Here is a 23,147-nt window from a genome sequence, read left to right as displayed (position 1 = left end):
AGAAGACTAGTAGAGGCTAACAAAGATAGGCCAATATTCTTTTTTCTTTTGGACACAAACTATAACTTCTTATGTGTAGTTACGTACTACTACAAATAATGTAATGAAAGTACAGCTCTAGTACTCAAACTATAAGAGTAAAAAGTAGCTCTTTGAACGACATTTCTGCCATCGATTTTTATGTAAAATAGCCTGAACTTCATGTCATATTAAAATAATAATATTTAAAAAAATATTGGTAAATGTAAATGCAAACTGTATTTCTACTTAAATTCTAATTCTAATGACTGTGCTTAGCTTTAACATCTTTTATGCAGTACAAAAGCAGAGAAAATTGGAATTTAAAAAAAGCTCTGGGTGACTTTGCCTCCAGATCTAAACAGAATAAGGTGCACAGTGAGGGATGAGGGAAGCAGGTGGGGGAACCCTTAAACTGGTTGTAGTGGTGGAGTGTGTGGAAAAGAATCACTTAGAAGTAGGGCTGTGCGATATGACCAAAATCTCATATCCCGATATAAGACATCTATCATCCCGATAATGATATAAATCACAAAAATGTAACATTTTCTGTAAATTCTGTGAATCTCGGGCAGCTCCACTTGCGTGAAATGTTTCCAGCTGGGCGTCATGTACCTGGAGTCAAGTGTTTTAACTGATGCATGAAACGTTACATTTTTAGACATAAGTTGTAACTGCCGGCGTTTTCTTTGTGAGTATTAATTACACAGCGTGCTGCGGGGAAAAACCTGTTCTAACGTTTGAGTCTAAGGTTTATGTTTTAGCACCTGGCGGCTCCTTTTTGCTTCTCATCCGTAAACACTCTGCATACTCTTTCACGTGATTCAGTTTATTTTGAAAAGTCTCAACAGGATCTTGAGCTTTATTGTGAAAGGTTTATGTGGAAAATAAACAAGCGGACACGCGATGGTTTTACCATCGTTGTTGCAAAGGGCAAACGACAAGGCATAAAAACAGGCTCTTGTCCGTCTGTAGTGTGGTTATATTAAATATAAGAGAAAGAGAGAACTTTAAGGAATTAATATAGCCACTACAGTGTCCATCAAAACCATGAAAAAATATTGCCGTAAACAGTTTATTTTGCAACACCACAAAACAAACGATAGCGTAAAATGAAACGATAGACGTTTTTATATCGTCATCCGATATATATCGTTATATCGAACAGCCCTACTTAGAAGTAACTCACAATAATTTGAGCACAAGCAGATTTTATGTCCAGGTTGTGATCAGCTGCACTATGCTGCTAGTCTTTGTGGATTTATCCAACTGAGCTCAACAAAATATAAGCAGATTTTACATGAGTTCATGTCACCCACCCTACATAGATACTTGCTAATACTTGTTGAGCTTTTAGTTAAAATGCATTTGAAAGTATCTGCCACTCAAAATTTTTTTACTTCTTTTGTGCTCACTCCTGTAGCATTAGCTAGATGATAAACTACAGTGACTACGACTTGTGGACATCTGCACCAAAGGTGTGTTTCCAGATTTTTCCCTTCAACAAATGTTACATATAATAGTAACATATAGTATAGTACAACAAATGATGCATAAATTGGTTCATCTCTACCTGTGTGACAAGCACCATAATACACCAATAGGATTGTCTTCTAAGGTTTTTATTCCCTCCATTTAGGCAAAAATTGGTTTGGTGATTAGTGATGGGAAATAATACCCACACACACAAAATGTCTTGAACCCAAGGTAGGAAGGCTTTTTGAAAACTAAGGAGTAGAAAGAAGAGATATTTGTGTTTAAAAGTGAGGGAGTATAAGTACAAACACTGTCAGAAAAAAAACGCTCAAGTAGATTACAGATACCTAAAAATTCTATGTAAGAATCTTATTGTGGCGGAGGTGTGTTCCCTGGCTCGGCTGCAGGGGAGGAGTGGTGCAGTGAGCTCAACGGGGCGGTGCTGGGGAGGCAGGTGAGAACACAGCTGGTGGCGTTGGTCTGATGACAGTTTCTTCCCCTTTTTAGTGAGACGGGAGGGGAGCGGAGGGGAGCTTTGGAACAGCTGAGACCTGAGCGAACCAGACTGTGAACTGTCACAATAAGCAAACCCATAAATAAATGTGACATCTCGCTATACCGATCTGTGTGTGTGTGAAGTGCATTTTACACTTATTAAGGTACAGCACCAAACTTTTTGTACTTTATTACTTCCTACCTCTGCTTCTGGCAACTAAAACTAAGGATGTTTCCAAAGTTTAATAAAAATATTTAACAGGACATCACATTCTGCTTCAGGCACTAAATGTCTATAGATTAATGAACTAGGAAATTTCAGGACACATGCAGCCACATACAGCACCTTGAAGGGGATTGCCTATTCTAAGAAATGCCAAATGTAGACCTCGCTGACACTGCAACAACTTTTACAGTAATTTAGTGTGTGTGTTTGTGTGTGTGTGTGTGTGTGTGTGTGTGTGTGTGGTTGCACTGGTGGGTGAGAGAGAGAGAAGCAGAACAACATAAAAAGAATATGACAGGAAAGTGAACAGAGCACAAATACTGGGTGTGGAGAAACTGAAATGCAGAAGCAGGCAACATCTAGCTCAAGGGGCTTCACTATATGAAAAAAAAAACTATATTAAGAAAACACACACACACACACACAGCATTGAAAAAAACCTTCATGAGGCATTTTATGATGGTTCTCCATAATTAGATGTACTAGCGGAGCACCTTACATGAAGGCAGAGATTTCTCTTCACACTACTGAAACACACATTTAACTAGAAAAAAAAACAATAAACAGATGAGGCCACGTATGTTTTTTGTTTGGCTTTCACGCCACAACATGTGTCAGCATAATAAGAAAAAAAAAACAAAAAAACAGAAGTTTGACTTGAACAGAATGACTTAAAAAATTTTATCACATGAAAGTAGCTCAGAACCATCTTGTATTGCTGACAAGTTTCACACCAAAGCTTTAAGAGACTTAAAATGAGACAGCAGAGTGAAGTTGAGGATTCAAGACTTATGACTAAATGTCTTAGCATTTCAGGTGACGGCCTGACAGCACGAGCAATCATCTGCTGAATTCAAAATGTCATAGAGTACCTTCAGAAAGGGAAAAAAATCCACATTCAGTTGTTAAGAACTGTTTTGTTTTGTTTTTTTAATTACAAGTTATTCTGTTTTGAAGAATATGACATTTTTGGGTTTACCCAGTTGCTCTCGACCTGCACCTATCATCTAATTTTCCTGTTTTTAAAAATCCAACAATACCATCAACATTTGCATTGGCATATTTAGACTAAAATGGCTCATTCCCATTCAAATATTTGGTTTATACTTTTAACTTATGTTTGCTTCCAGTTTACACTTTCTGTATCTTACCCTCTTTATGCTGATGTAATTTGTTCTGTTAGGTCTTTAGAACTAATCTTCCTCCTCAATAGCTGAGGTCTGTGGTTTTGAGTGTGTGTTGCTATTTTTATTTGTGTGCAACTTGTACATAAAGTTCAAAACGTTTGTTAAACTTTAGTATTTGTGTCTTTAGCACAAAAATGAAAGATGCTACATCTCAAGAAGATTTCCTTCATATATAAATAAATGGCCTGTAATGAGTGCGCTGGATAATCCTGTTGCTTTAACCAACTGGCTTCTTTACTCTAAAGAACTAAAGAAATCAGTGATGTATTCCTCTATTCCTCACCAGTTTCTCCCTTACCATGCTGCTGTTGAGATTCTTCTCCACCTTGCAGAAGGTGTGTGGTGGGGTCTCCCCTTTGCTCGGGATGATGATGCAGACGTCTGTGACGGCCAAGGCGGCGTGCGGCTGGCTCTCGGGAGCCCGGCGGTAGGTGATGTAGATGCGTTGGGAGGAATTACCACTGATGTTGGCTGGGCGACCAGAAGGTGTGGTTTGGATAAGGTGGCAGCCCTGCTTCAGACGCTCTTTCCACTCATACAGCACACTACAGGAGGAAGCACAGCAATGTGGTCAACCATATAAACTGCCACATCGGGGTGTAGTTATTAGTGTGATTGCCATGCACAAATGATTGCTGGGCTACTCAGCTGGAGCAAGTCCTACGCTAGTGCAGAATTCAGTGGCTGGCACAATGAAATTGATTAGTCTGCTCTGTATTATCTTATCCAAAGCAGCATTTGATGGAATTCATGAAAAACAAATGGACATTTATAAGCATTCAAAGTGGCAAATTCAAGCTCAGAACCACCTTTAACCTCCATTACTTTGGCCACAATAACACATGTTGCAAAGGAGGAAAAAGTCTGGACACTATCTGGCTCCGATTTAATAATGGAATTCTTGCAAGCCACAGTCTTGTTGAGCAGACATCCTTTTCCAGTCCAAATGAGACATTAGTTTACTAACATCTATTTCTTTAAACGAACAGACAAAAAAAGGGCCACATATCACAGTTGTTTCTTCAACACTGTACAACTACACCGTATATGCAAGGAGGAAGATTATAAATCACATTAGAAAGTGATTGACTGATTGACAATGACTAAAAATACTGATGACCACCAGTGCTACCCCACCTTGATCTTGAGTTGAAGACTCACTGAGATTCCAACCTCTCTAAGATTTTTAGTAAATGTGCCTATGGTATCGATTTGAAGGTCCTACTTCGCCTCGTTCAGGAGTTATCGCATTTACAAACTTGTAACAAACTCGTGTCCAGGCAGACCACCCACCCCTGGTATTGTCTAATGATATACAAAAACAGATCAAAAACGCCACTGTAGATCTCATTGAGAAACAGCATACGGCCCAATTAATACAGACAATATAGAATTTGCAATAAACATTACCTGTTACTAAATGGTAAATGGCCTGTATCTGTATAGCGCTTTACTTAGTCCCTATGGACCCCAAAGCGCTTTACATTACATTCAGTCATCCACCCATTCATTCACACACAGTTGATGGCAAGCTACATTGTAGCCACAGCTGCCCTGGGGCGCACTGACAGAGGCGAGGCTGCCAGACACTGGCGCCACCGGGCCCTCTGACCAACAGTAGGCAACGGGTGAAGTGTCTTGCCCAAGGACACAACGACCGAGACTGTCGGAGCCGGGGCTCGAACCGGCAACCTTCTGATTACAAGACGATCGCCCCGAGGCTCAAGAGTTGAACTAAAGTTTTTACACATAAATTTACTTTCCCTGACGTATACACACCTGTCCTTTTTCCATAGGCCTCATAATGTACAATCACATTGTGTTAAATTGCTGTTAGCCAAGGCTTTAGAGACGAGTGAAAAGGAAAAACTGAGGGGGGAAAAAAGCATTACAGATTCTCAATCTCTTCCATCACTCACAGGAGGTAATCAGTATGGAAGCATTTTAGTTTCTTTCTAACACATATTAATTACAGCTGCTGGTCAAAGACTGTCAGCTTGGCAGCAGTGTTGCTAGTTAGCTTTCACATCAGGCAACGGTAACACGCCAGCTCACATAAACAGACAATACAAGATCCTAATGTAGCCAAGTGAGCTGAGGCTGCATTCAAACCCAAACTGACAACAGTCTCTGCTTGTGGTGAAGCTAAGCAAGAAAAAACCCCAAAAAACAGAAAAACAACAAAACATTCCAACTTTTTGTATACGAGCTTTGCTGTAGATGACACTGTATTTAGAAGCAGCACAAATTTAGCACCAGTGTTTATTCCTATGCAGCCCTGTCTATTTACTGATTCCTTCTTATGTGCGAACTCTGCTTTCAGCTGGAACACTTTGCTTAAATGCACATTTGGTGATGAAAAGATATCAAATCAGTATTCGGTTTTTCTGCTTTTAATTGAAAATCTTATTTTTTAAGCAGAATTTTAACTCCTATTCGCTTGTATTTATCAGCTGAATTTGCCTTTGACTAACTTTGAGATTTGTGATAGTCTTCACACATGTATATACACACAGTACGCTTACAGTATACTGACACATATATTGAGCCTGTACTGCACAAGAGGACCCTTGTACAAACCACTTAGCGGACAAGTACTGAGAGATACGCAACAGTGGCAGTAATTTTAAACACTCCTCTTGGTATTTCCATTATGCACTTATCCTCCATTACTGTTTCAAGTGAACTCAACAGGCATTTTGTGGCACTGTCTGAAAGCTGGAAAGAGAACAGAATGTAAAGTGGTCGACCGAGAGATTTTTATAGTTTCTTTCTTTTTGGTTCCTGCGTGGATTGCTGTGGTAGCAAAGTGACCGACTTTGTTCTGCACGTCTTTCTGTGCTGTTCCTATGTGTGTCATGTCAAATATTAATATATATTTGTATTGACTGATGTCAATACAAATATATGTAATACAAAATACACTCTTAAAAAATGGCTCAATAAAATATGTATTTATAAAACAAATATGGCCAGGGTAGGGTTACCTGGGCCCTGCCCTGGAGCCAGACCTGTGGAGGGTGCCCAAGGGTGAGCGCCTGGTGGTCGTACCTTATTCCATAGGGCAGAGTCGGGCGCAGCCTTAAGAAGGGACGTGTAGGGACATTCTAACTGTATCATCAAACCTGCGGCTGTGTGTTCTGGACACTGAGGTAAAGAGAGAGGCTGAGATGTCAACTGATCGCCACAAGGTGATGAGTTGGATCAGGTGGTGAGGCAGCATGCTGGACAGACCTGCATGTCAAAACATATAATTAGGATGCTGCGCTGGGAACGCCGGACAGAGGCCAAGGTCCGCAAGATCTTCAACTCTCACCTCTGGCAGAGCTTTGACAGCATTCCAAGGGAGACTGGAGACATTGAGTCCAAATGGACCATGTTCAGTACCTCAGCAGTCGCAAGGTGCTCAGTGCCTGTTGTGGTGATAAAACGCAAACCAGATTCTAGATACCGCAGGTGAAGGGAGCCATCAGACTGAAGAAGGAGTCCTATCGAGCTTGGTTAGCCTGTGGGACTTCAGAGACAGCCTATAGGTACCGACAGGGCAGGTGGAACACAGCTCAGGCAGTGGCTAAAGCAGAAAGGAGGGATGAGTTCGGAGAGACCATGGAAAAAGACTTTTGGACTGCCTTGAAGAGCTTCTAGGAAAACTGTCAGGCGACGGTAGATGTTGTAAGGCTGTCTTGGTTGACACGTCTCTACAATGTTTCATGGCGAGCAGGGGCAGTACCTTTGGATTGGTAGACCAGGGCAGTGGTTCCCATCTTCAAGAAGGGGGACTGGAGGGTGTGCTCCAACTATAGGGAGATCACTGCAGCTGCAGTGAAGTGGATGCTGTACCGGTTCATCATGGTGAAGAGAGAACTGAGCATAAAAACAAAGCTCTCGATTTACCAGTCGATCTAAGTCCCTACCCTCTCCTACGGTCACGAGCTTTGGTTGGTGACCGAAAGAAGTAGATACAAGTGGTGGAAATGAGCTTTCCCCGAAGGGTGGCAGGCCTCTCTCTTAGACATAGGGTGAGGAGTTCGTCCATCCAAGAGGGGCTCAGAGTACAGCTGCTACTCCTCCCTGTCAAAAGGAGCCAGTGGAAGCTATTCAGGCTTCTAACAAGGATGCATCCTGGGTGAGGTGTTGTGGGCATGTCCCACTGGGAGGACCCAGGACACACTGGAGAGATTATATCTCTCAGCTGGCCTGGGAATGCCTTGGTATTCCTCTGGACAAGCTGGAGGAGGTGGCCGGGGAGAGGGAGGTCTGGGCTTCTCTGCTTAGGCAACTGTCCTCATGACCCAGCCCCGGATAAGCAGAAGAAAACGGATGGAACGATGAAGCTCCGTATGTTCCCTTTTAAATCCTCATTATAGACCTTTTTCAGGGCACACATTTTGAGCACTGTTTAAAGTACTGTTATTGTAGTCAATAATATTAACAATTACATTCATTTAGGAGAGAACGATCCAAGGTGTGGTATTATATGTGATGGTTACTGAAGAGAGATTGCATAATTAATGAATAATAGTTAACAGTTCTACCTGTGGCTTTCCTGCTGTCATGAGTCAAAATCTGTGCGTTGAAAAACTTAAATTGCCACACATACACAATACTTCCTACCTTTGCAGACAGTGCCGGTAAAAATATAATGTTTGAGTAAAACTGCATGCAAATAGTGCCTACACCTGTTCACCCACATAAGCCCTCAGTTCCCATTAGTGTTGCCAGTGTCTGGGAAGTGCAGCCCCTTTGGGCTTTCAGCACACAAAGGCTGCTGATATTGTCTGAGCACATTCTTTGTCAGTGCCTGATAAGCACTGCACTGTGTAGTGTCATAGGCCAGTGAGAGCCTCCTTAGCATCATCACCGCTAGTGTGGGAGTGCTCAGCAAACAGTATTGAATTCACACAGCTGAAAAGATGCTGCTGAAGAGGACACCTCTAACGGTGCTTCGCTTCCACTTTTTTGTTGGTAAAATCACAATGGCTGAAAGCAACTACTGCGGAAAACTGCTACAAAGGAGGATTCCAGGGCAGAGCAGAGCATTTTCTGACGTGAGAGTACTTCAGCTTTTTTGGGCCGCTTTTCACAGCTGGTAGAAAGCTGCCAGTCACAGGAAGAACAACCACAATGTTTCCTGATAACAGCAACTGATCTTAAATAGGGCTTCTCCAGAAAGTTTGTTAACTGTGAAATGAGGGAAAATTAGTTTTTGTTTCAGCGAGAGCCAGCTTCAGCTCTGGGCCAGTTACCAGGGTAACAGACTCCATGAAGCTAAACTGCACACTGGCAGGTTTTTAATTTTTTGTTGTTGAACTAGGACTCCTGTCATGCTTAGTCTAAAGTACCTGTCTGGCTGCGTCAATGCATATCATCATTCATTCAGTCGATACCAAAGCAAATATGACAATACATCAATTAGCAGTTTTAAGTTGTTTTTTTTTTTCCTAGGATGACTTCCAGTTAAACATTAATCAATCTGTGCTCAAAGAACAAGGACAAAAATGTTTTTATAAGCTTTTTTTTTTATAAAGCTCTGTGACTGTAAAGACAATAAGGCAGCTGTCAGGTTGTCAGCTAGTTCCTCTGCACTCAAATCAATATCAATTACAACATATGGTGGTGACTATATGAATATATCCAGGTGAGGATTATTGCGGTGTAGCTGAAACAACTTAAAGACTCTTAAACTGGACTAACAATGTAGTTTTAAGGGAGGTTTTGAATTCAGCAGTCTGAATGTGTTCGAACAGCATTTAATGCTGAAATATTTACACACCTCATAAATAGAATCATTAAATGTTGCCATGCAAGATTTGTGAGTCCAAAAGGACATTTAAAAGTTAAAAGAGGGTGTGAAAAACTAAATGTAGCAGGATTCCAGCTTTTTTTTTTAATCTAACTGGGTAAATGATAATTGATTGGAGCAAAGAAAATATAATCATTTTAACTTATCTTATATTTCCCTGCTGATTTTTAAGATAAATGTCACTGCTCCACACTGACATGCATTCATAACTGGAATGGATGGTAAATGGACTGTTTCTATTTATATCGCTTTTTTTTAATCTAATCCAGGGATCGTCTCTGCTCATCATTTATGCATTGCCACGGTACTGTAGGCCAATTCCCCTTTTTCCACACAGAGAGTTAACATACATGATCAGACTCAGAGTTTCTCATAAAACAGTGAATCAACTCGAGTTCAGAGTTGAACTCAAATTTGCTAAATCTGCTTCCTGGAATGGTTCCAACAAGTAAGATGAATAATAAACGAGATTGTGTACTGCATATGTAAACAACAGCACTGCATGTCTTGGGCAGGCTTGGAGTCAGCACATCATTACAGTCATTCATCCGAGGTGTTTAGAAAATTCTGTCAAGCTGGTGAATTTAATGAGTATCTAAATCCTAGCAAAAGAGACTCAATTTACATTTTCATAAATTTATTCTAATGTTCACAAAGCACGTGCTGTTATTTCAAAAGAGAAGTGTAAACACTTTCCCATTTGTCTTTTTCACCTTCTTTCTGCCGCAGAGTTCAACTCTTTTTTTTTTAATGTACAGACATTTATGTCTCCCAGAGGATGAACTGGATCTCTTTATTTTACATGCATTTATATCATCTGTCCCACTTGGTTTTTGCAGCCTATTCCCATTTTCCTGACAAGGTGACACTTTTCCATACTTCAGTGGTAATATGAATTGCTTCCAGACTGGATCCTCCCATCCCTAGCTTTATCATCATCATCATCATCATCATAAATTCCTTTCTGATTTTGCATTTTGATGGCAAAGTAAAATTGACATCTGAGCATTTACAAAAGCATTTGCAGGCAGGTTAAGCCTTGGCCTACACAAGAAGAGAACTACTTTAATGAACACCTCCACTGAAAAGCTTTAGTCTCGGACTAGCCCAAATCCACGTTTGGGACACCAAGCTTTAACCTGCTATGCATCAGCATGTAAATGTAGTCACTGACAATGTTAGCAAGCTCACTTAAACAGCCAAATACAGACTCAAAGTGGTGTTAGCCTGGCTATAGAGGTGGTTTTGGAAATAAAGACAATGTTGTGCTTTGCCTTGTTTAATTACAAACAAGGCAACCTCCTTTGGTTACTTACCCCAAGTCGGTTAGCGGTGGCTTGTCACAACCTCGCCTGTAGCACAATAAGATCTGCGGCGCCATGAGGGCGCCGTTGTTAAGATCAGCCGATTGGCCTGTCGGTGTTGTTTCTATGCATGTGAACCCTGGCGGCACCTCCTCCCCCACTGAGCGGATCACCACTGCCACATCTGTGATGGGTGCCTTAGGCTTGGCCGTCTTGTGGCAGACATCATCAAAGTGGATCTCCTGGTCCAACGGCTTGGACGGGTCCGTCAGACCGGCCACCACAAAGTAGTCGGCTACACGAGGGCCTTTGTCCTCCATCATTTCCCATCCCCGCCAACTACCTTCAGAGGGAAAAAGAAAGAGAGAGGTAGAGACACAGAGAAAGAGAGAGAGAGAGACAGACCAGGAGATTAATTTTCGTTGTGGTTGCAGGTACAGACAGTTCTTGTGTCCTTGCTCTGGCTTTAAAATGAAAAAAAAAAAATCTGACAGCCATAAATCTTTCTAAAGGGAGGCCAGTAGAAGGGCAAATGGAAAGAGAGGGCAAAAATGTGGGGAAGAGAGGCTATATAATGAAGCAGCCATTTAGAGCTTGGGTAGTTGGCTGACAGTCTTTGGCCAGGTCACGTAATCAGCGGAAGGTTCAGCGTCCCAGCTCAAGGACACACGTGGATATGATGAGGGCATAACATTTTTGGTCTTGAGGTTTTTCAACCTTACTCTAATTCTAAAGAGTGAAACTCTGGCTAGCTACACAGACCTGAGTGTGCATTTTGAACAGTGAGCAGTGAGGTGTTTCTTCACACATTCCACCTTAATTACAGACTGCCCCCACGTATAAACCTGAGCTTACAAGCTTTGTGATATTACAGAGCCTATTAAGCCTGTGTGATAAAAGCCAAATAGTAGTTTTCTTAATCTAGCCCAGAAGGGCATGCTCAGACTCAATAACATCATCTACATTTACTGAAGCAGCACAGTCTCAAAGGGACACTGATATGGTTATATAAACTAAAGAAATGCCTTTTGTTTGAGATAAAGAAAACATCCTCTGCAATTGACAAATTACAGAGTTGCAGATGTTTACCAGCATACAAACCTCAACCCGCCTCTGTCATGAGCTGCAAATGTGGCTGTTTGGAAGCCAGCAGCAGTTCATTGGGTGAATGTCCAAAAAACAGTCAGTGCATCTCAAAGTTCTATGTAGGGCTGCCACAAACGATTATTTTGATACTCGACTAGTCACCGATTATTTTTGCGATTAGTAGACTAATCAGATCATGCATCCATTGGACGTAAAACGTACAGCTTATTGCACCACGATGCATCTGCTCTTATATAACTATCATCAGCTTCAAGTGTTTAAGGCAGGGGTCGGCAACCCTGGGCACACGTGCCACAGCTGGCACGCGAAGGGTTAACTGATGGCACGACCATAGCTGGACTGGCCAATCGGGTATGGGCCGATGTTTTTTTGTTGTTGTTGTTGTTGTTGTTGTAACGGTATAAACAATGAAAGGTGGTGGATTGGCCAGATGCTGGCCGATGTGTAAAAATAACTCAGTTGTTCGGTGGTGGCTATGGCAGAGCTTCCACAGAGGCCAGCAGGTGGATGAGGGAAAGGAGAGGCAGGAGGAGGAGAGACCCGGGGCGGCCGCCGGTCCGAGTGTCAGGTGAACTGAACTTCAGGTAAGAAGTTATGACCTGCAGTCTATCTGGATCAGATATAAACCAAGTTTAGGTGTAGTTTATTTTCGTTGTGCTGACTTTTTACAGTCAGTTACAATAACTCGTACTGCGTACTAGCTAGCATGACGGAGTTTCTATACAGCTGGGCGGGTGCTATGATGTTACTGATAGTGAACTTTATTTTATTAATGAGGTTAGTTAGTAGAGTTGCCAACTGTCCTGTAAAAAACGGAATCATCCCATATTCAGTGAAAATATTACACGTTTCGTATTGAGCTGAAAAGGAACACAGTTTGTCCCGTACTTCAGCTAGAATGAAAAAAAGACACAAAGCTGGAGTTATTCTGTGTCTTTATGCTGCACAGCTGTTTCTTCTTCTCTCTTATCTCCCCTCCCTCTCCTGTTGCTACTTCAATCATGCAACGGATCAATGATCAGCTGATCGGCTTTTCTGACGCAAGTCCCGTCTCTCTTGTTTGTTTATCGCCCACTTTGCGCCAGAAAGAGGAAACCAGCGGCTGTCACGCTAAACAACAGCAGCATGTTTAAGACTGATCAGCTGTTGTTAGAATTTATTTAATATTAATTTCTAGTATCAGCTGATGTTTGCTGGAGCCACAGCTGTAAAAGCTGCTGGTCATGATACCGGTTTGGATATCTGGTGAGAGGGAAACATGAAGATGAAACCAGGAGATATCCTTACTGAATCATCAGCGCTGAACAGGTGATGGAGAAACAGGTTTACCTTTTAGGTGACATGAATGAGTTGAAGGGAAGTTATGAACTGTTTCTGAGAGACAAATAACACCAGGATCCATTTTTATGTAGCTGACAGCTGGTAACTGTGCAGGGGCGGGTCTAGCAAAGTTTTGCCAGGGGGCCAGGTAGGGCTTTAACAGGGAAATGGGGGCACAAAGAAACACTTTTCTTTCTTATTCTCATTTAAAATGTCTAGCTTTTAATAAATAATTATCTGAATCTTACAACCAAAGTTTTTATCTGATGTAAAATGTATAGAAATCATACATATACCAACAAGACAGTGTACATCATGGTCACAACAGCGTTTGTTTTCATTCAAAGACTTTATGGCTTTTCCTATAATACCTGGTGGGCTGGTCTCTAGTCAAAATGCCCGGGCCAATTTTTTGTCCCAGTACAGCCCTGGGCATGACACGCAGTGAATTAATCTGACAAGGTGTATTAAAAAATAAATGGCCGGGCCAGCGGTGCACATCGCAAATTAGCTTGCATAGACACATTTGTTGTGCCGCTTCCTAATGACGGCATGTGAGCTAACAACCCCAACTACCAGATTCAACTTGTAATTGGCTAAAAATAACTTAGGCTCTACATATCTGTGTGAGCAGATTTTCTCTCACACGAAGAGTGTCCTCAGGTAGCCGTCTGAATGCTGGACACTCGTAGACCTGTGTCTCTGAGTGGGAGACCAGAGATCACATTAACATGTGTATCTCTGTATTAACAAACATGCCATACTGGCCCAGTTTATTTTTCTTATCATTGTTGTGAGGAGACCACAAATAGCATTTGCATTTTCTGTTGTACAGTTCATTTGCTGTTATGGAGTTCTTGTTATGGATAAAAAAGTGTCTTTTTTTTGTTTCAAAATAGCTGAAAACTATTCGCTGATAGCTGCCAACATCTGCAAACAAATATAATTCTATAAAGTTGTTCTATGTAGTGTATAACTGTTAATATAGAGCGTTATTAAATTTATTGCTAATGCAGTCATATGGCACATTGACTTCTGAGGAAATTTTAGATGGCACTCATCATCAGAAAGGTTGCCTACCCCTGGTTTAAGGTATGTGCTAACTAAAAATAAAGACAAGATGATAGTTTATTAAATTTTAATGACATTTGCAGATTGTTTCGGTGGAGTTTAATAAACTCAGCCGTCTGCTCCTTGCTATCTAAAATATGACAGCACACCGGAGTATATTCTCGAGCATCTCACACTTCTGATAATCAGTTGTCTGCTTGACGTTTAATCAGCTGTGTAAAAACTTTAATCTCAGCCAAACCGATTTACTCAGGAACAAATAAAAAACTGAAAAAAGCCAAACAATAACATTTTTAAGTTATCTAAGTGACTTATATATCATGTTTAACCTGAGTAGCGAAAGACGGCGGTGGGTTTGAAAACCATTTGGCGTGAGTCCGGTGTTCTCACTGGCTCTAGTGAGACTTGAACCCCGGCTAGCTATCGAGCTGGTGGGTAACAGACGTTTTGAAAATATGTGGTGTCTTGATAAACTGAGCAGATATTTGAAGTTTACACATCTACATTCTCGCCTGAAAATATGTTAAACGTTTATTTTGTGACCCAGAAAGAATAATAAGAGTAATATTAAAACTAACTAGCAGCCGTACAGTTTGAGCAGGAGCTGAATAACGCGACTGAAAAAATCGCACAGTGTATGCCCAGCTTTATGCCGGGCTCACACTGTGCGATTTTTTCAGTCGCGCGATTCAGCTCCTGCTCAAACTGTACGATTGACTCGCAGGGGTTAGAAGTTCATAGGTCACGATGCAGGGTCTCACACTATACGGCCCGATGCTCTGATGCGACCTGAGTGCTCACACTGTGCGTCCATAAAATGAAGGTTATAACAGAAATTCTGTCGCTCGCTCTCCCTCTCTGTCTTTCACTCACACAGACACGCACCACCACCATCAACTTTGCCAAATTGCTAATGAAAAACATTGATCAGGCAGCTGTGATTGAGCAGCAATGTAAATCCAACTATTTTCACGGTTGTTGTGGTCGTGATAATTTTGTGAGGCCACATCGAAAAGGCTCGGGTGAGCTTGCCATAGTTCTACAAGTTGTGCCTCCATCGCTTGTGTCCAGATCACACGCTGCACAGCCGTGCTGCGCCGTCTTTTTTGCTGACATTTGTGTTTGCGCGTGCGCAGTGTGAAAAGCTGCGGTGACACCCTCACGACAGTCGCGAGGATTTCAAACAGGTTTGAAATCCTCACGACCAAGCGATTGATGATCGGGAGCTGGTCGTGAGGTGTTAATCGCTTCTCGTTACCCCACGTATACTACACGATGCACGACGCACGATGAAGGCCAAAATCGGGCTGATCGACAAAACGGTCGCACGACTCAAAAATCGGCTCAAAATGGGCCAAAAATCGCACAGTGTGAGCCCGGCATTAGGTGTACAGTCGTCTGAGACTTGCACCGCAGTGTCGGCGTTTGTTTCCCTGTTGGCCATGCTTCTTGTTGTGGTCATCTGTTGTCTTCCGGTTATTTCCTCCGTAATCGACCTTTCCTCGACCAATGAGATAAGCGGTAATCTGAATTATCATACTCGAATTGTCATAAGTGTGCTGTCAGCTCATTGGTCACAAAGCAGGAGAGGGGCTGGGAATTGTGTTTTCAAACAAAGCGTTAATTCCATTAAAAGTTATAGACTACTTTTGATTCTCACTGTATTACGGGACAAAGTGCGTCCCTTATTAGCTCAATACGGGACGTGTACTTTTGTTTCTAAATACGGGACGATTATGTTTTTTTAAGGGACGGTTGGCAACCCTACTTCCTCTCGTTGCCAACATTGCAACAGTTAATGTATTTGAGTGACACGGTTAGCGCCCAGTTAGCTCATAGCATTTCTCAACAGCTCTGCCTCCTTTTCGACTGCCCGGGACATTTAAACAATGGATAATCTGTATACAAACAAATTCATGCTTTTCTCCTCAACAGAGTGCGTCCCCCGATTGAACAACAGTGCCGTAAAATAAGAAGAATGGCACCTAATTACAGACTTATATGTCACGTGAAGATTCATCAGCCAGATTAAGTGTTTACTGACAATTGACAGTGATAGCGGACATCATCATTACTATTCCAACAATCCTCTCCACACAGACAAGCATAAACACCCTCGACTATCACTAAATCAAATTTAACACGCATTTGTAATGACGCTAGTTCATTTTACAATAGGGCTCATTCACTCGGTAAGCAGGTGGCAGTATCCTCGTACACTGGGGAGTAAACTGCCATTAAACGAAACAGAAGAAGAAGAATACATCTGCACATGCGCGGTACGGATCGGGTAGACCCGATTTGTACGGTCCGACTTTCCACATGCGCAGTAAGGATCGGGGAGTCCTGATCCGTAACTATCATTTTATTTTTCGTTTTTGTCTACATTATATTGAAGTGTTTCATTACTGCAAATAATTTAAGCGATACTTATTATCCTTAACATCTTAACAGATACTCCAACCTGAAACTATCGTAAAATGCTTTGGCCAGAAGTAGACACCTTTCGCACATGCGTGGTACCAATCGGGTTTCCGGTACGGATCGGGTAGTGACATACCGAAGCACTGCTTCTTCTTCTTCAGGGTTTAACGGCAGCTGGCATCCTTGTACATGCAGTGCTGCCATCTTCTGTTTCAGTCCGTTATTACACTCTTAAATCCTATTACTTATTCCTTATTCGACGATTTTGATAGTCGACTAATCGTGGCAGCCCTAGTTCTATGTTACTTTGATCCAGCGCTACAGTGGTTACTGATTTTCTGCTATTTCAAGACTGCTGTGCCCATTTTCAAGAAAAAAACAACACATAAACAGAAAAAAAAGAAGAAAAAACCTAGTGGAATCAGTGACACAGAGTGAGGTGTATTTGCATTTGGCCAAAGACCAAAACACTTAATAGTGTGAGGTGAGACTGTGGCACATCTAAAGGGAGCAGATGCTGAATCTTTGCTTAAAATGGATCATTTAACATGCACTGCTACATTGTTTTCGAAGCTAAGGTTGGTCCAGGTTCGAATCTGACCCACGGCCCTTTCCCTTCTTTCTCTCTCCCTCCGCTTTCCTTTCACTTTTCACTGTAACTAGCAAATAAAGCCAGAAATTTTTTTTTTAAATCCAACTGTATTAAGATGTCAAATTTGCCAGCTTCTTTATTCCCTTTTTAACTTTTAACTGCTTTATAGTTAAAAGGTGCTTTTATATATGTAAAAATGCTAACAGGAACAGCTGCCTAGTAAGATCCATTATCTAACTTAATGGTTGCAGCTATTGTCAAAAGAAAAATAAACCTGGTGCTTAGAAACGTAGTGTTTTAACTCACACCCAGGGAACTGCTGTTGTTAATATACTAGTGAGATTTATAACAATTACATTAGACAGATTTTTCGGTAGCCTTGGACTGTGGCTATGTAGTCTCAGCCTGCCTCGCTAGCACAAGCCCATCTCTGCAGGTCAATGTGAAACAATGCCTTTACCGGCAGTCTCACTCTTCCCCTGGGAAGTTGTGAAAAGCCACAAAAACAGACTTGGTTCAAGACAGCTGTAATCAGGAGGTGAGAGAACTGTGAGCAGATACAGTTTTTTGTAAGGTTTTCATATAAAACCTATTTTTGCACAGTTGGCCAACAGAGGATGTGAATGCCTTTTCATTTCTGTAAAAAAAAAGAAAAAAGATTCCCTTAGCTGGCAACACAATCAGGGACTATTTCTCACCCGGTTGCATCTCATTGCAACCAGATTGTGTAATCCAAGAGTTTTGCTCAATTTAATTGTGAATAATTCAACTGGACAAGGCCTGTGATTCCAACCATATGCAGTAAGAGGGTGTGGGAAGGGAGGTTTAATTAGCAGGGTGTGTCAGCTTGTATAAATGCATTGGCTCAGGGGAAAAGGTGAAAAAGCTGCCAGCTCTAGTCTATGTGATGCTACGTGAGCAAGACTCCAGCTGCCACTAAAACTACATAAAGCAGTGCGAGGGACTGTTCTTATTCACCTCATCATGCAAGAACAGTCTAAGTCGAGAAGAAATTAAAGTGATAAAATCTTTCCCTATTCTGGCCTCACTGACTCCTCTTACATCTGCGCAAAACATTTATTTGTGACGCATGACACTGTACTGACAGAAAAGAACCACAGACATAAAAAACAACTAAATCTTTTTTTTTTTCTTTTAATATTAAATGATTTGGAGTAAAGTTTGGAGAGTGGAAGCAGATGGAGCAGGACTTTTTAACCTAATGAGTAGTTCTAACTTAGGTTTAGCTGTTATGGGCACAACATTTGGTAGACAAAGCTGGGTGTTTATTGGCATAATTTAATGATCTTTGTAGGGGCAATGAGCAAAGCTTATATGCAAACAAAGGCCAATGTGAGATTTTTTTCTTTGGTCGTCCCTTCCAGCTATTGACAGATGGCGAGAAAATGCTGTGTTCACTGTGTTCTAGTTCTTACACTCGAATTACAAAATGCATCATACCTCCTTGTTTTCTCACTGTGGGAAACAAATGAGAAGGCTGCCACAGCATGCAGCGCTGATGTTCTGTGCCAAGAGATGTCTGGCCAAAAGCAGAAGGTGGTCCTTCCATTACTTAGACAGCATCGAGACTGTTCTGTTATATTTACCTTGAGGTGGTGGCGATCAACGGGAACAGAACAGGTTAAACAAAGAGTGACCAAAGCCGCTCCGAGGGCCACACATCTGCACTGCATCCTGAGTCCAAGACCACAGTCTGCGTTTCAACTTCCTGCCCAACACACAGAGCGGGCTCATAAACGTTCCTGGGACACTCACATTACAACACATTGGTGAAACACTCAGAGGACAGGATGTGGAGCATGTGCTCACTTCTCTTTCAGAAACATTTACTTGGGAGTTGATGACAGTGTAAAGTAGGACAAAACCACTGCAACACTGAACCTTTCAGTAAATGGTTTAAATTGTTACTGCACAGCCTCACATAGAGCTAAGCAACGACTTTAGTTTTCAACCCTGCAGTTTGCTGCTTGGAAATGAAATCTGCAGTGGGACACAAACACACATTTCTTTTGTACTTTCATACCTTACAACTCTCTCTGCCTTTAAAAGTGCACATGTGACTATGTGTGGAAAGGTTAACAGGGGTGCCAGACAGGATGAAGAAGACATGCGGCAAATATGAAGTTATGTGCAAAAGCGTACAGCCACAAACTGTGGCACATGTCACTGTGTGGCCTCTCACAGTAACACCATCACCACACAGCACCTACACTATTCACCAAATCTGGGTCCCTACAACCTTGACATACAAGTTTAAGGGTTGCCATTTTGCCACAAAATGATAAGGATGGGACTTCCAGGTGGTGATCCAAACACAACAAGGGCACTGAGAATGGTGAACTACTTCCTGAGGATTGTGTATGGTTAAACCTATGCAGTCTAAAGCATCTAGAACAGTCAGTAAGATTAGAAAAATGCTATGTAACTGCAAATACATGTCACATTTCATAGGCAAAATAAAAGGCAGAAGCTAAAATGCTCAATATACACGATTTTCTTTACTGTGGAGCAACAGTGCGAACCAGTGCACCGTGTATAAAAGAGGGTGGAATAGCACAGAGTGTCAACCAGTCCAACAGCTATCCTGTTTCTTGCCTCTCACTGCTGTTTTATTGACCCAGGAGGATTTTGCATGAGACTCAACTGACATAAACCAGACTTGCGTATTGTTTCATGGATCACTCACTAAGTACAGTTAACTCCACACTTATTACAAAAGTGTAACAGAAAAAAGATGCTGACCTAATTTATTTCAGTTACATGGGCGCAAAGCAGAGAGCTCTGCAGTGTCACCTCCCTGTTTGAATGACTACAGAGACACATGACGGGCCAAAGAATGACACTCATCCTTGCCATGCTGTCAGTCTGCTAAAAATACAAGCCAAAGCGGTAGTATCATGGCACATCACGGCAAACGTTACATAAGGATTACATTTATATACAGTGCATATGTAGGACTATTGCGGACGCCCACTGAAATGAACCTCAATTGTTTTTCTTGCCTGCCCTATATTTTAAGAATAGAAGAAGTCGACACTGCTGACTGAGTAGCAGTGGAAACACAGGTAATAGAAGGAAGAAGCATTTGTTTATTTCTAAGTGCAGGTTTTCATGAAGCCATCAGTGAAATGTGGCTGCGAGGATCTATGGAGTATGAAACACGGTGCTGCCAAGATGTGAAGCCCAGAAACTTAGGCTACGTTCACACTGCAGGCGAAAGCACATCAAATCTGACTTTTTTGACCCTATGCGACCCATATCCGATCATGGTATAACAGTGTGAACGGCACAAATCCGATATTTTCAAATCCGATCTGGGTCACTTTCGTATGTGGTACTGAATCCGATACATATCTGGTGTTTTAGAAAGCGACTGCTGTTTGAATGGTCATGTCGCATTAAATTCGTCTTTTACGTCACTGACACAAGACAGGCGCCAATTATCAGCGCCGGAGAAGCGCCCAATAAGACATCGCGAACGCTTCCTGGCCATCCGGTGTAGATGTTAGTGAAACTATTGGGAAGACAACGTTGGAGAAACGTGAACATTTTATTTGTACTGTATAATCTGCAGATTCTGACAGACATTTCCAACTATCCTTTGAAGCACAGCTCCTCTCTAAAACAGCAATAAGTATTTGTAAATAACAAAATAACTTTATAACTTAAAGCAAAATTGGGAAACGTAAAGTCCGAAACAAGTCTTTATATTAAGGGCCATCAGTCAAACAATACTGTTTGGTCTGAGTCTAAACAGAGCGCGTTGTGTGTGACGTCTTCTTTTGCGCATGTGGGCCGCTTTGACGGTTCACACTAGAGCGCGTTTGCTGTCACATTTTATTTGTAGTGTGAACAAGCAGACAAAAAAATCGGATTTGATCAAAAAATCGGAATTGAGCATTAAGACCTGCAGTGTGAACGTAGCCTAAGACATGAACTTCACTTTTTTTTCTTTTTTTTTTAAACAGCTTTCCAGTTTTAGCAAATAGAAATTATTTAAAGTGCTGAGAAGGCATAACAGAACAAAACAGTCTTACTGTATACAATACTGTATAAGTCTGTGGATTTTTTTTTAAATGCATAGATCACTGGACTTCCCCATGGGAGATGCATCCAAAAGATGCAGAGCTGTGACTCACATGGCGGCTGGCGCATATGAATGAAAAACTGCATCACTATTTAAGTGGCCTAATCCAAATATCTTAATTCGCTGGCCGCCCTACTTTGCCCCTGGCAAGACTGACCTGGAAGGAAAGCTTGAGGTAAACGCCCAGAGAGAGAGAAGTCCAAGCAATTCCTCCTATCATAAAAAGCAGAGATTGTTTAGGCCACAAATCTCTTTAAAGGTCACTGGAGCCCCTCACTGCACTAGAAAATGTATTTATGTCATTTCTGAATTATACATGACATCGGTTCCTTTATCACAAATGCCTCGATTTCTCCCAAGACTTTGCAAGCTATTTGTCTTTGTAAGTACTGCCATGGTTAACTTGTTTTAAAGGTACTTTGTGCTGTGACTCAGCTTAAGGAAGATTATCTGGGTTTTGTGGTTCTGTCCGATTCTTGACAGTAATCACGAATCAGAGAAAAGCACCACAGGCTGAGAACATTCAAACTTGGCCACATGACCGGCGTGGTGCCAGAGACATAGACAAAGCTTCCCAGCCCAAACTCGCTGACTCGTAATCACAATAGGAGTTCTGGGAGGAGTTCGATAAGCTGTCCAGGCCCAACAGGCCTTGCACAAGGATTTAGTTTAAGGCAACGTGACAGGGGAACGATTTCCAGCTGTCCAGACTTAGCAATGAAACTGGCGAAAAGGGACTCTCTCAATTGAGGCTCCATTGGGCCAGCCTCTGCACACCAGCTCCAGCTGTATAGACATCTAGCAAAGACAGCCACAGCAGGGCAGACACGTGGAGGAGGTGAAAAGGAATGTGCTTGAGAACATAAACACAAGCCAGTAGGAAGTCAAGCATCTGCTTCTAGTTAAGTCCAGAGGGGTGGGCGTTTGGCTATTCTGCCATCCAGGTCGTGTAACATAGAGGAGGAAAGATAACCTCTGTGAGAAATAGCATTTTCCACGTCCACTGTAATCTCTACACCTTACTTATTACCTAACCTTGTCGACCAGCCTCGGAGAAACTCAACATGAGCGGTTTCAAGTTTCTGTAAACACCTGAAACCCCTGAGTGACATGCTGACATTTCTTCATTTTACAAGTGCTCCAACTCCAAGAACAATCAAAGAATACAAATCACCAAAACTAATACCAAACCATATACTCACCGATAAATGAATAACTTTATCATTTTAAGTTTGTCCAGAATGTATTTACTACCATCCACACTGGCAGATAAGCACGTTCTTCCTGGAATCACTGTCACTGTAATTACCAAACAGCTAGCACTGAACATGCACTTAAACTGCAATTAGACTAAGTGAATGGGTGTATGTGTGTGTACATTAGAGGAGACATTATGCATAAGAGATAGCTGGTATCCATTAACCCTTCTTCAACACAGTGTATTGTTAATTAGGCAGGTGACAATTTGTCAGATTGGTTTATTTTTGTGTGTTTGCATGTTTAAGCAGCAGATAGTTTTTTGTTTTCACAAGCTCAAACAATTTTTCCCTCAGAGATTAATAAAGTCAGCAATATACAAAGAGGCATCATTTAGTTAAACAGGCAGACATTCACCTTGTTTTAATTCCAAGTTGACATACACATAGAAAAAAAGGTGGACAAAATTACAAAAGCCAGGAGGGCTATTCAGACCTATTTTAGCGAGTACATGCTAAAAAGAGTGAGACAAATGGAGGATTTTAAACTCTTCTTTTGAGCCAGGAACACATTACACTGGACACAAATGGAGGTTAAAACATTATGATTCACTAAGATGGAGGACTGGGCTCTGACAGTTAACATAAAGAGCAGATATTGTATTGTAGCAAAATAAAGATTTCTACAGGAGTTATATATACGCTGAATTTTCAAACACCATTTTATATCTTTTTAATACATTACTGAATACATTTAATAACACTTCACAGTCCAACCAGCCAAAGGATGAACTCATGATGGAAAATCAGAGGAAGCATC

The 23,147-nt window shown here is 41.6% G+C and overlaps 1 protein-coding gene across 5 annotated transcripts in view; it reads right to left on the bottom strand.

Annotated features, from left to right (window-relative positions):
• Positions 1–23,147, bottom strand: part of LOC134625651 (C-myc promoter-binding protein-like) — a 90,800-nt gene that overhangs the window by 55,558 nt on the left and 12,095 nt on the right. For all 5 annotated transcript variants that reach the window (XM_063470910.1, XM_063470924.1, XM_063470916.1 and 2 more), the window contains exons 2-3: positions 10,522–10,852; positions 3,701–3,947 (exon numbers count right to left, since the gene is read on the bottom strand). In XM_063470910.1, the coding sequence (XP_063326980.1) occupies positions 3,701–3,947; positions 10,522–10,832 (558 nt within the window). In that variant the 5' untranslated portion in view covers positions 10,833–10,852. The remainder of the gene's footprint in view (positions 1–3,700; positions 3,948–10,521; positions 10,853–23,147) is intronic.

Source organism: Pelmatolapia mariae, linkage group LG1 (genome assembly GCF_036321145.2).
Source record: "Pelmatolapia mariae isolate MD_Pm_ZW linkage group LG1, Pm_UMD_F_2, whole genome shotgun sequence".
In the NCBI taxonomy this organism is placed as follows: domain Eukaryota; kingdom Metazoa; phylum Chordata; class Actinopteri; order Cichliformes; family Cichlidae; genus Pelmatolapia; species Pelmatolapia mariae.
Note: the sequence above shows the minus strand (reverse complement) of the source record. Positions and strands in the feature narration are given on the sequence as shown.